This window comes from Hemitrygon akajei, chromosome 25 (genome assembly GCF_048418815.1).
Source record: "Hemitrygon akajei chromosome 25, sHemAka1.3, whole genome shotgun sequence".
In the NCBI taxonomy this organism is placed as follows: domain Eukaryota; kingdom Metazoa; phylum Chordata; class Chondrichthyes; order Myliobatiformes; family Dasyatidae; genus Hemitrygon; species Hemitrygon akajei.
This window is the reverse complement of record NC_133148.1, coordinates 30,782,856-30,796,714: the sequence shown is the minus strand read 5'-3', so window position 1 is coordinate 30,796,714 and position 13,859 is coordinate 30,782,856. Positions and strand designations below refer to the sequence as shown.

The 13,859-nt window shown below is 44.5% G+C and overlaps 1 protein-coding gene across 2 annotated transcripts in view; it reads left to right on the top strand.

Annotated features, from left to right (window-relative positions):
- The window catches only part of LOC140716491 (sodium/calcium exchanger 3-like), a 604,478-nt gene that overhangs the window by 571,514 nt on the left and 19,105 nt on the right, over nucleotides 1–13,859 (top strand). For both annotated transcript variants that reach the window (XM_073029274.1, XM_073029275.1), the window contains exons 6-7: nucleotides 3,088–3,187; nucleotides 7,520–7,795. In XM_073029274.1, coding sequence (XP_072885375.1) covers nucleotides 3,088–3,187; nucleotides 7,520–7,795 — 376 coding nt within the window. The remainder of the gene's footprint in view (nucleotides 1–3,087; nucleotides 3,188–7,519; nucleotides 7,796–13,859) is intronic.

The following is a 13,859-nucleotide window of genomic DNA, read 5'->3' as shown; positions in this document are numbered from 1 at the left end:
TCAGGCTTTATCCATCCCAGTATAGGTGCCACCCTCAGAAAGGGGCCGTCCATGATTAAGGACCCCCCCCCATCACCCAGGTCACGCCCTCTCCTCATTCCCACCATCAAGGAGGAAGTACAGAAGCCTGAAGGCACACACCCAACGATTCAGCATCAGCTTCTCATCTGTCTTCCGATTTCTGAACCCATGAACAAACCCTCACAATTTTTTGTTTGTATTTTGGGTGTGTCCCTCAGTGGAGCTGAACTTTGTGAGTTACGTTCGATATCTCACACCCCATCCCACTGAGTTGTTCCACTTGACATGTCGTGATTCCAATCACTTACCCAAAATATTATTTTCTGAAAGAAATCTAATTTCCAGTTGAATTAATCAATGTCAACAGCGTCTACTCTTTCCTTAGGGAGCCAGCTTAATTGAGTAAATATGGTTTTACTGAAACAATTTGTTTCTACAGATTTTTCTAGAGCTCTCTTCATGCAAAGAAGTACGAGAGTGTATCATCCCTCGAGGATTATAAATGGCACAGGATGAGTAGCTGAGACGTGGCTAATGAAAGGAGATCAGGGTAGTATTAACGGAAGAACATTATGATATTGCCAAAAAGCACTAATCCTGCTGACTGGGAAAATTTTTCACTTTGGCAAAGAATGAATGAGAGATGGTTTCATTGTAATATTTAAAATTCCATGGGGTCTTCACGACACTACTGCGGATGCAAAGAATCTGGAATTCGAGATTACTGTTTCAAAGTTAGGGTCACCCATTTCGGACAAGGGGGTCAAGTTGTTTTTCTCAGAGAGCCAAGTGTCTTTGGAACTCAGGGATCCACCACCCAGGCCGTGCTCTTTTCTCACTGCTGCCGTCAGGTAGAAGGTACAAGAGCCTCAGGACTCGCACCACCAGGTTCAGGAACAGTTACTACCACTCAACCATCAGGCTCTTGAACAAAAGGGGATAACTACACTCACTTGCCCATCCATTGAGATGTTCCTACAACTTTATCTCTTTATCTCGTTATCTCATGTTCTCGTTATTTATTGCTATTTATTTATATTTGCATTTGCACATTTTGTTGTCTTCTGCACTCTGGTTGATCCTTCATTGGTCGTGTTAGAGGTACTATTCTGCAGATTTGCCGAGTAGGCCCACAGGAAAATGAATCTCAGGGTTGTGTGTGGTGACATGTATGTACTTTGACAATAACTTTTACTTTGGACTTTGGCAACAGGATTTTAGTTATATATTTATTTAGAGATACAGCTTGGTACAGGACCTTCTGGCCCAACGAACCACACCCACCAGTAACTCACCTATTTAACACTAGCCCCATCACAGGACAATTTACAATGACCGATTAAGCTGCTAACTGGTATGTCCTTGGACTGTGGGCACCACAGTGCAGCAGTTGGCATGGTGTTATTTCAGCTCAGGGCTTTGGTTTTCGGAAGTTAATCCCTGAGTCCTATGTGTGGTATCTCTGGACAGCCTCCCTGCGGGAGTGCTTGGACTTTCCGCAGTTTCCTCCCACAGACTAAAGACGTGCCAGTCAGTAGACTGATTGGTCATTGTAAATTGTCCCGTGGTTAGGCGAGGTTTAAATTGGGAGATTGCTGGGCAATGGGGCTCGAAGAACCGGAGGGGGCTTATTCTGCGCTGTATCGCTAAGTAAAAAAAAAAAATCGGAGCATCTGGATGAAATTCTCACGATCGCGGGGACAATATACAGACTCCTTACGGAATTGAACTCTGAACTCCGAAATGCCCCATGCTGTAATAGCATCACACTGCTTTAGAGCTGAGGTAGATAGATTTTTAATGCACATGGGGTGAGGGGGTACTGGGGTAGCTGAGGTTACAATCAGATCAGTTACAGCCAACTGATCCTAATATGTAGAAATCCATGACAAATCATCAACAGAGAGACAAAGCTATATAAAACTAAATCTGAAAACTATAAAACTGATGTAAAACCCCCAACAGGTGTGCATAAAAAATGGCTAATGTGGTAGGAGAAATTATAATTGTGAAATAAGGGAATTGTAGAGACATTACAATCTTTTTGCTAGAAAAGGTTTGTATTAGTGGAGGATAATTCATTCAGTTCAGTTCAAGTTTAATTGTCATTCAACCATACATGAATAATCATGAATTCAGTCAAACGTGACAGCTTTACTCTGCGGCCAAGGTACAAAACACGGTACTAACAGTCACACACAGAACAAAGCACATGTAAGATATCAGCAAAGTACAGCCATGCAAAAAATTAGTCCGGGCCCTGAGTCCATGGATGCACCAGAATGGACCACAGTTTACCACAAAATGGCTTGTTTTCTGCCAGGTGAACACTGGGGGGCAGCACTGACCAGCTGGATGCCACACCATATCACCCCCAGTGGAGCTCACTGGCTCCAACACCTCTCTCCCGGTGGCTGCAACCAGGCAACACTGCGGTTTGAGCCGTGCCAAGCTGTATTGGCCCTTGCCCTTCCCTTGGACAACATCGGTGGCGTGGAGAGGGGAGACTTGCAGCTTGGGCAACTGCCGGTCTCCCATACAACCCTGCCCAGGCCTGCACCCTGGAAACTCCAGGCGCAGATCCATGGTCTCTCGAGACTAACGGATGCCCATTTATTTCACATGACCCCGATTGGGAGGAGCAGCGGGGGGCGAAGCAGGTGCTACACCTTGCCCAACGGTGACCTGTAGGCTAGCGGAGGGAAGGAGCACTTTACACCTCCTTTGGTAGAGACGTATCTCCACTCTGCCACCCTAGAAGCCTAAGTTGAACAATACTCAATCGGTCCTGCCTTACCTCTTTGCCAGGTTAGGTCCTCATTATTGGTACGCCTGGCACTGCATTCTGCAGTGATGGAAATGATTTGCTGAGTATGCCCACAAGAGGGCAAATCTCGAGGTTGTATATGGTGACGTATATGTTCTTCGATAATAAATTTACTTTGAACTTTACACAGTCAAAAAATAATTTCATTTTTCATCTTCTGTTCACTTTAAAAATAATTTCTGCAATCTTATATCAGCAGAAAGCACTTCTCTAAATTTTGTTTTTTATCTGTTCGTCAGAGTACGGTGGATAAGCTGATAAAGAAGACAAACCTGGCTCTGGTGATTGGCACGCATTCGTGGCGGGAGCAGTTTATGGAGGCCATTACCGTCAGTGCAGGTAAGACAATACTTCGGTATCTTCTCCAGTCCGTGCCCAACTGTTCCCCTGCCTAGCCCTATCGACCTGTACCTGGACTGCAGCTCTCCATCCTCCTCCAATCCATTTTCTCTCCCATGCTCAGCTCTACCTCCACAGTGTGAAAGTGACACGTCTCACCAGACACAAGGGTTAATGTTCGGGTTTCAAAGAGAATCGACTCTGTTCCCTGAACAGAAAAATCAATTCTGATTGCAGCGGCTGCTTTCAGTTTTCAGCCAGTGATTGCCACTTCTTGAAGAATACGCACTTCATATTGTTTCCTTGTATCTGGATTTGTAACTTAGCCTCTTTACTGACAACAGCAACCATTCACTCGTTTAAAAGAGACGCCAACATTTCCCACCATTTCTCACGGTATGAGCAGAAGTAATGAGAAATCTGAGCTACATTACCAAGACAATAAAGGAGAACTCTCTCATTTCACTGATTTATTTATTGATTTGTTGAGCTAAGTGTATGTTGTGTTGGAATTCATTTGCTGGGGGATTGAGTTCAAGAAAGGGCAGAGAGGTTAAAAAAAAGTTCAAAGATTCAAAGGTTCATTTATTATCAAAGTACTTATGTATGCAGTGTACAACTCTGAAATTTGTCTTCTCCAGATAGCCATGAAACAAAGAAAAACCACGGAAGTCAGTACTGAGAGAAACAGCAAACCCATCACTCCCCCCGCATAAAAAAATGGCAACACTATCATCAACCTCCTAAACCCCTCTCATAAGTCATGATATAAAACCTTAGTTCAGCTACGCTTGGAATATTATGTTCTCAGTTCTGGTCGCTTCATTATAGGAAGGATGTTGAGGCTTTAGAGAGTGTGCGGAGATTTACGAGGATTCTGCCTGGACTAGAGAGCAGATCTTATGAGGGTAGGTTGAGTGAGCGAAGGCTTTTCTCTTTGGGGCGAAGCAAGATGAGAGGCGACTTGTGTGGGGTGGTATCCTGGCTGGAGTTGCTGCCGCCCCCCCAGTGTTCGGTCAACAGAAGACAAGCTGTATTGTGGTCGACTGCAAAATTCTGCGGCACTTTTATGTGTGGTTGTATCTTACTAATCTTAATGTGCTTGCTATCTTGTATGTGCTAAGTGTGACAGTTGGTACTGTGTTTTGCTCCTTGGTCCCCGAGTAACATCGTCTTGTTTAACTGCATTCATGGGTAATCATACATGGTTGAATGAAAATTAAAATTGAATTAATTCAATTTAATTGATAGAGGTGTAAAAGATGATAAGAGGCATAAACTGAGTGGGTAGCCAGAGTTGTTTCTCCTGGGTGGAAGTGGCTAATATGAGGAGGATAACTATAAAGTGATTGGAGGAAAGCTTAGGACAGGGGTAAGTTTTTTTTTAAGCCCAGAGCAGTGGGTATGTAGAACTCCCTGCCGGGGTGGAAGAGGCAGATACATTAAAAGCAATTAAGAAACTCTTAAATAGGCACATGGATGATAGAAAAATGGAGGGCTTTGAAAGAGAGAAGGGTTAGATTGATTGTTAAAAGGTCAGTACAACCTTGTGGGCTGAGGGACCTGTACTATGCTCGAAGTTCTGTGAGCAAGCTGTTGAAATATTCTTTTGAAGCTGCGTTCCAATCGGAATGTTACAAATATATAAAGAGGTTTAGTATCTGCACTCTAATAATTACTCACAGTCACCCTCATAATCACTAATTGCAGAGTTACATACAACCAATTTGTTCTTTAGCGGGTGTGACTGAGCTATATAACTGTAACGTACTGTTTTGAGAATAAATACAGTATTTATTTATTCTGTATAAATAAATACGATGTTGTGAATCAGTTTTCGCAGCTTTGACTGTCAGCATCCTCGTATTTTGCTGGACATAGCATCAGGAAGTATAGGGGAGGCTTGATCCAAAGGAAGACCAGTGGAGAAGATGAGATGGTAAATGATATTTTACTAATAAACTGCAAAATAACAAGCCATGGAGGGAGGGGGTGGGTCACAAAATAAGAGAGAACAGACACTTAACAAGGTAACTTGAGGTAAGGACAAACTAGTCGAGGCTGGGTGGTTCAATGAGTGAACAAGGATGATGGGTTTAAATAGGCTGCAGGTGATGAGTTGGAAACGAGAGAGGTGTTTCCTGTTGGCTGGGAGCTGCCCGCCTGTGTAAGCCTAACATATAGGGACTTCAAGTGCCTCCTTCACTTTCCCATTAACTCATCTCCTCTCCCTCGGGTACTACCACTAATCTACAAATGAGACCAAGTAGCTAATTCATCTCGCTACCTAGATGGCAGAAATATCAATTTCTCCTTCCTTCCCTTCTTCTTTTATTCCCAACTCTGGCCCCTTACCTCTTCTCACCTGCCCATTACTTCCCTCTGGGTCCCATCCTCCTTCTCTTTTTCCTATGGTCTACTCTCCTCTCCTATCAGATTCCTCCCTCCCCAGCCCTATACCTTTCCAACCCACCTGGCTTCATCTATCATCTTCTAGCTATCCTCTTTCCCTCCCATCACCTGTTTATTCTGTTGTCTTCCCCCTTCCTGTCCGGTCCCAAAGAAGGGTCTCAGCCCAAAACGTTGACTCTTTATTCATTTCCATGGATGCTGCCTGACCTGCTGAGTTCCACCAGCATTTTGTGTGTGTCGCTCTGGATTTCCAGCACCTGCAGAATTTCTTGCATTTACAAGTAACTAATCGGCCTGCACGTCCTTAGACTTCAGGAGGTAATCAAAGGATCAGGAAGAAACACATGTGGTTTGATAGTGCAAACTCCATATAGACGGCACCCAAAGTCTGGAGTGAAACTATCGTGCTCGAGTAGTGGAGGAACTACAGGTTTAGACTGGGTAGAATACCGTCAGGGAATCAGCTGAGAAGAAGCTGCAATTGGCAGGAGCGACCATCAATATTGCAAAGTTCAAAGTAAATTTTATTATCAAAGTACATATATGTTACTCTGTACAACCCTAAGATTCACTTTCTTGTGGGAATACTCAATAACCCATAGAATAATAACCAGAACAGAATCAATGAAAGACCGTACACCTATGGCATTCAAACAGTGAGCAGAAGACTACAAACTTCGCAAGTACAAAGACATGAAGTAATAGCAATAATATTACTCGATCACGAGAGGCATTGATTGTGTGGATAGTCAGAGGCTTTTTCCCAGGGCTGAAATGACTAACATGAGAGGGCACAGGTTTAAGGTGCATGGAAGTAGGTACAGAGGAGATGTCAGGGGTAAGTTTTTTTACGCAGAGTGAGTGGAATGGGCTGCTGGCGACGGTGGTGGAGGCGGATACAATAGGGTCTTTTAAGAGAATCCTGGATAGGTAAATTTCTAAAGTAAGTACATGTTCGGCACAGCATTGTGGGCCAAAGGGCCTGTATCGTGCTGTAGGTTTTCTATGTTTCCAAATAAATAAGCAATAAATATTCAGAACGGGATAAAGAATCTTTGAAAGTGAGTCCATGGTTGTGGGAACATTCCAATTATGGAGCAAGTGAAGTTATCCCATTTGGTTCAAGAGCCTGATGGTTGAGGGGTAATAACTGTTCCTGAACCTGGTGGTGTGAGTCCTGAGGCTCCTGCACCATCGTCTTGATGGCAGCAGTGAGAAGAGAGCCTGTCCTGGGTGGCGGGGGTCCTTGACGATGGAGGCTGCTTTCCCGCAACAGTGTTTCATGTAGATATACTCAGTGGTGGGCAGGGCTTTACCTGTGATGGACTGGGCTGTATCCATTACTTTTTGCAGGATTTTCCATTCAAGAGCATTGGTGTTTCCACACCAGGATGTGATGCAGCCAGTCAATGCACTCTGCACCACACATCTATAGAAGTTTGTCAAAGCTTTAGATGTCATGTCAAATCTTTTGCAAACTCCAAAGTAAGTAGAGGTGCGACTGTACTTTCTTCATAATTGCACTTACGTGCTGGGCTCAAGACAGATCTTCTGAAATAGTAACACCAAGGAATTTAAAGTTGCTGACCCTCTCCATATCTGATTCTCCAATGAGGACTGGCTTGTAGACCTCTGGTTCCCCTCTCCTGAATCATCTCCTTGGTCTTGCTGACATTAAATGAAAGGTTGTTGTTATGACTCAGAGGTTGTGATAGCACTCAGCATAATATAAATGCCTGATTATTTTGATGTATTACACACACAAATACAATATTGTTCCTGTTTTTGTTTAGAATTTTCCCCGAGGTAACCTTAGTGTTCTCTTCTAAAGTGAGAAGCGTGGGTTTGATTTGGTCTGTCGAGTATTCTGTGCTTTCAGTCTTGGCACTATTCAAACCATTGTATATTTCCATTTGGCAGGTGATGGCGAAGAGGAAGATGATGCCCGGGAGGAGAAGCTGCCATCTTGTTTTGACTACGTCATGCATTTTTTGACCGTTTTCTGGAAAGTTCTCTTTGCCTTCGTCCCTCCCACGGAGTATTGGAATGGTTGGGCCTGCTTTATCACCTGTATGGGCGTGATCGGCTTACTTACAGCTTTCATCAACGACCTCGCTTCACATTTCGGCTGCACGGTGGGGCTGAAGGATTCTGTTACCGCTGTGATTTTCGTGGCACTTGGCACCTCTATACCAGGTAAGTTATAGAATGGTGGAGGCCAGGTAACAACTGGCAAATGTTGCTGAAAATGAACTCTGAAATAACTACCTGAAACAAAAGTTAGAAAGTGCAAAATAAGTTTTGTTATATTGGCAACATGTGATTTGCCTGGTATTCAATTAAGTCAAGTCAAGTCACTTTAATTGTCATTTCAACCATAACTGCTGGTACTGTACATAGTAAAAATGAGACAATGTTTTTCAGGACCGTGGTGTTACATGACACATTACAAAAATTAGGCTGAACTACACAAAAAAAAACAGCACAGAGAGAAAAAAAAAACACACAACAACTACACTAGACTACAGACTAGATTACTCAGCGTTAAAGAATTTTATGAAAGGCCACTCTCGGGTTAGAGGAGCAACACCTCATATTCTTGTTACAAGAGCATAGGAAGTGAACCTAAGTGCAGGACACAGGCACAGAGATTGAGTCTAGATGCTTACACGGGCGTAAGTGCCAAGCAGCAAACAGGAGGAATCTTGACACAGAGAAACAGAGTCTCATAGGTAAATCTTAAAACAGGAGCTAGACTTAGAACAAATGGTTCTAAGTGGTCGGGGAACGTAGTTATCTCTCAGGAAAAAAGACCAACGAACTGGCGACTAGTGGTTGTGATGCTGGGGTTCTCATGCTGCAGTTCTTGATGGAGGCCAGGTGTGCTGTCATCAAAGAGAATTAGCAGTAAATGGGAAATTAACAATCAGAATCAAGGCATAATCAAAAGAGATTAGGAGCAAGATAGGGGATTAGTGATGGAGACCATGACAATTCTGTCCGGGTAGCCTCCAACTCTATAAGACTATACAATATAGGAGCAGAATTAGGTCAATTGACCCATTGAGTCTGTTCTGCCATTTCATCATGGCTGATCCAATTTTCCTCTCAGCCCCAATCTCCTGCCTTCTCCCCATATCCCTTCAAGCCTGACCAATCAAGAATCTATCAACCTCTGCCTTAAATATGAGTAAACACTTGTCCTCCCCAGCCTCCTGTGGCAAAGAAACACCACTTTCTGGCTAAAGGAATTCCCCCTCATCTCCGTTCTAAAAAGACACCCCTCAATTCTGAGGCTGTGTCCGCTGGTCTTACTCAGCCACCATAGGAAACATTCTCTCCACATCCACTCTATCAAGACCTTTCAACATTCGATAGGTTTCAGTTAGGTCACCCCTCATTCATGAATATTGATTTCTCTAGCTTTCAATAATTTTTACCAATTCCCATTCCCTCTTCCATTCCCCACTCTGGCTCCCTCCTCCTTCCCTTTCTCTCCACTCCTATCAGATCCCTTCTTCTTCAGCCCTTTACCTGTTCCACCTATCACCTCCCACCTTCTTACTTCATTCCTCTCTCTCCCATCCACCAACATTCCTTCTCACCTCGCTTCACCTAACTCCTGCCGGCCTATATTCTTCCCTCCCCCTGCTCACCTTTCCATTCTCGTTTCTTCTCCATTCTTTTCCAATCATGAAAATGGGCTGCGGCCCAAAACATTGCCTCCTCATTCCTTTCCATTGAAGCTGCCTGACCTGCTGAGCTTCTCCAGCGTTTTGTACGTGTGATGTGCTGAAAGTGGTGTTACTTGATCAGCGTCTCTGGTGAGATTGAATTTAATTGCCAAAGTGTTTAAGCAGCCCTGATAAAATTTTAAACGTTAAACGAAGCTCAAAGACATTAACATGTTGATTAATGATGTCAAATGAATTCAAACAGCGTGGGACACAAGCTCCTTAAATGGGCTTCACAAGAATTACCTTGAGTCTGTATTTCAGAGCCCAGGTGATGTTTCTATTTACTCAACCAGGATGGCTCGATGGTGCAGCGGTTAGCGTTAGCACTATTAGAGCGCCAGCGATCACTGGTCAGGAACACGAGAGATTCTGCTGGTATTGGAAATCCAAATCAACGCACACAAAATGCTGGAGGAACTCAGCAGGTCAGGAATGAACAGACTCCTTACAGGCAATGGTGGGACATGAACCCGGGTCACCTGTACTGTGCGTATGTGGCACCATATACAACAGTGATATACATTTTGTTGTGGGCATACTTAATAAATCCCACACCTATCTTCATTCCAGTGAGCGCCATCTATTAGCGCCGTCTGTAAGCAGTTTGTACGTTCTCCCTGTGACCGCAAGGATTTCCTCCCAGTGCTCCAGTTTCCCCCCAAAGTCCAAAGACCTGCTGGGGGGGGGTTGCTAGGCGGTGTGGCTCGAAGGGCCGGAAGGGCCTGTTCTGCGCTGTATCTCAATAAATAAAAAAACCTTATTGTATACAAGAGAAAATCTGCAGATGCTGGAAATCTGAGCAACACGCACTAAATGCTGGAGGAACTCAGCAGGCCAGGCAGCGCCTATGGAGAAAAAGTACAGTCGACGTTTCGGGCCAAAGCCCTTCGGCAGGACTGGAGAAAAAAAGCTGAGGAGTAGGCTTGAAAGGTGGAGGGAGGGGAGAGAGAAAGGCCAAGCGACAGGTGAAACTGGGAGGGGGAGGGATGAAACAAGGAGCTGGGATATTAATTGGTGAAAGGGATAGAAGGCCATGGAAGAAGGAGAGAAAAAAACCGGGTCGGGTGGAGGAGCACCGGAGGGAGGCGATGGGTGGGCAAGGAGATAACATGGGACAGGGACAAGGGGATGGGCAATGGTGAAAGGGTGGGGGGGGGGTGGTGGAGACATTACTGGAAGTTTGAGAAATTGATGTTCATGCCATCAGGTTGAAAGCTACCCAAACGGACTATAAGGTGTTGTTCCTCCTACTTAAGTGTGGCCTTATCCCGACAATGGAGGAGGCCATGGATACACTTATTGGAACAGGAATGGGAAGTGGAATTAAAATGGGTGGTCGCTGGGAGATCCCGCTTGTTCTGGTAGATGGAGTGTAGATGATCGGCGAAGTGGTCGCCCAATCTACGTTGGGTCTCATCGATATACAAGTGGCCATATCGGGAGCACCGAACACAGCATATAACCCCAACAGACTCACAGGGGAAGTGTTGCCTCACCTGGAAGGAGTTTTTAGGGCCCTGAATGGTAGCGAGGGAGGAGATGTAGGGGCATTTGTTCTGCTTGCAGGAGGGAGATCAGTGAGGAGGGATGAATGGGGAAGGGAGTTGCGCAGGGAGCGATCCCTGCTGAAAGCAGAAAGTGAGGGTGGAGGGAAAGATGTGTTTGGTGGTGGGATCCAGTTGGAGGTGGCAGACGTTTCGGAGAATCATCTGCTGGACACAGAGGCTGGTGGGGTGTTAGGTAAGAACAAGAGGAATCCTATCCCTGGTAGCTTGGCAGGAGGATGGGATAAGAACGAACGTGTGTGAAATGGAAGAGAAGCGGTTGAGGGCAGCGTTGATGGCCCCTTTCTTTGAAAAAGGATGACATCTCCTTCGTTTTAGAATGAAAAGCCTCATGCTGAATCTTACCACATGACACGCCACAGTCTAAACCATAGCCCCTAAACAGAGTTATGACCAGGTGATCAACCATTGTCACCCCAGCTTTGACTGGGGTACTGTCACTCTTGGATTTAGCCTTGGTAGTGGATTCCATCATTTCTGCTCAGAACAGATTTTAGGAGATTTATTCAATAGCAGTTGAGGTATGAAACCCAGGTTTTACAAAGTTCAAAGTAAAGTTATCATCAAAGTACATATATGTCACCATATACAACCTGGAGATTCATTTTCTTGTGGGCACACACAGTAAATTCAATACCATAATAAAATCAATGGAAGACCACACCCAACAGAGCAGACAAGCAGGATGCAAAAGATAACAAACTGTGCAAATACAAAGGAAAAACATAATAATTACTATGAATAAATAAGAACTAAATATCAAGAACATGAGATGAAGAGTTCATGAAGGTGAGACCACAGGCTGTGGGAACAGTTCAATGATGGGGCAAGTGAAGTTATCCCCTCTGCTTCAAGACCCTGATGGTTGAGGGGTAATAGCTGTTCCTGAACCTGGTGGTGTGAGTCCTGATGCTCCTGTACCTCCTTCCAGGTGGCAGCAGCGCGAAGAGAGCATGATTATTGCATTTTACATTGCTATGGCGAAAAAATAAATTGCTGGAAGAACTGAGCTGGTCAAGCAGTATCTGTGGAGGGAGAGTATAGGCAAAGTATCGGGTCAAGACCCTACGTTAGGACATGTGTCCATTTGGTAACACCCAAGTCCTTGGAAGCTACAGCATATTTTCAGCGGTGAACCTGCAGCGGAGACAACTTTTGACGTAGTGCAGCTCTAACACTTCTCATTGAGGTCCAGACAATGGTTTTCTTCCACCTTCTCTAAACAGCTGGCCAATGGTGGAGTGGCATGTGCACCCGGCTTCGAGGCGGAGTGGTCCTGAGTTCGAATCCGGCCGGCTCCTCGCACGCTTTCCACCTGCGCTGGTTTGAGTGTCGAGCTGGCAGCTCGGCCTCATTGAAAAAAGAACAGATAAATACTAAAGAAACGGCAAGGTTGCCATCTGATGTGCCACAAGGTGCGCAAAGGAATCAGAACAACAGTTCCTTCTGAGGCAGGCATCAGTGTTTCATTACAAACATTTTTATACCCTTGACAGATCTCGATGCTTTTGTGATCCAAATGTTCTTCAGAAGTCAAGACTGAGGCAGGAAACTTCTTGCTTACACCCATTTTATTAACTTACCAATAGCAAAGAAGAACGAGAAGAAGAAGAGGTGTCAAGAGTAATGAAAAGATTGGACTAAAAAGTAGTCGTGGTCGTCTCATATTAGAGATTGCAGCAAAATCTAGTGATGACAGTTAATCCATAAAATATCCAGATTCTGGAAGTGTGACACCTGCTACTGGAAACTAAGAAGCATTTGGAGAAGCAACTGTACCACAACTATTGGAAAATTCTTTGAACAAATACACACACAGCACAAAGCAAAGTTCTTAGGCATACATAGAGCTAGGGTGCCTAGAAGTCTTGTATAGGACTGCATTTGTCAACGAGGAGCGGAGAGTGAGTATGTAAATCCGGCAGGAGTAAAGGATTTTGGGAATGGCGAGGGTGGAGTGCCGTGGGAGGGGTGTGGGACGGGTGGCAGAGAAGGAGAACCAGGGCAAGTGTAATCACCCCCCAGCCCTGAGACACCAGGCAAGGTTCATTTGATTCCAAACAACTGGTGTATTGATTATTACAGGAAGTCTCTCTGGTGCATCCTGCTCCCTTCCCAACCACGATTCCCCTCTCCCTGCCCCCTTCCCACTCTCAGTCCACAACAGAGACCCAGATCAGAATCAGGTTTATCATCACTCACATGTGTTATGAAATTTGTTTTTTTTGTGTGTGGCAGCAGTACAGTGAAATTACATAAATTACATAAAATTACATAAAATTACTCCAGTACTGTGCAAAAGTCTTGGTTGTATTTATTTATATATAAAGTAAACTACAAGAAAATAACAATTCTATACCTTAATCCAGCCCCTGTTGGTACTTTAAAATCACTGTATCATCTTGGATGCATTCTTATTTCTTTGAATAGCTGGATTCAGTAAGAGAGCTCTAACAAGTAAGAACCAAAGAAATACAAGCAGGAGTCGGCCATCTGGCCCGCCAGATTGAAAGCCTGCTCCGCCACTCAATAAGATCATGGCCGATCTGGCCATGGACTCATCTCCACTGACCTGCCTTTTCCCCATAACTCTTAATTCCCGTACCATGCAAAAATCTATCCAACATGAGACAGGATATCAAGGTTGTACAGCATATCCAAATGGTTCCATTTTTATTAGCAGAGAATGTATACAGTGTACAACCTGAAATTCTTACTCTTCACAGACATCCACAAAACAGAAGAGAACCCTGGAAGAATAAATGACAGAAAAACATTAGAACCCCAAAAACCCCCTCTCCCCCTTCCCCTGCACAACCTGGAGAATGGTAGCAAACAGCTGGTGGGGGAGTTCCAAGAGTGGGATCTCATCCCCCGTGAGAAACCACAGTTTGGGTGCTTTTGCAGATCAGAGACTTCGATAGAACTCTATCTACCTTGAAAAGGGAAAAGGAGACA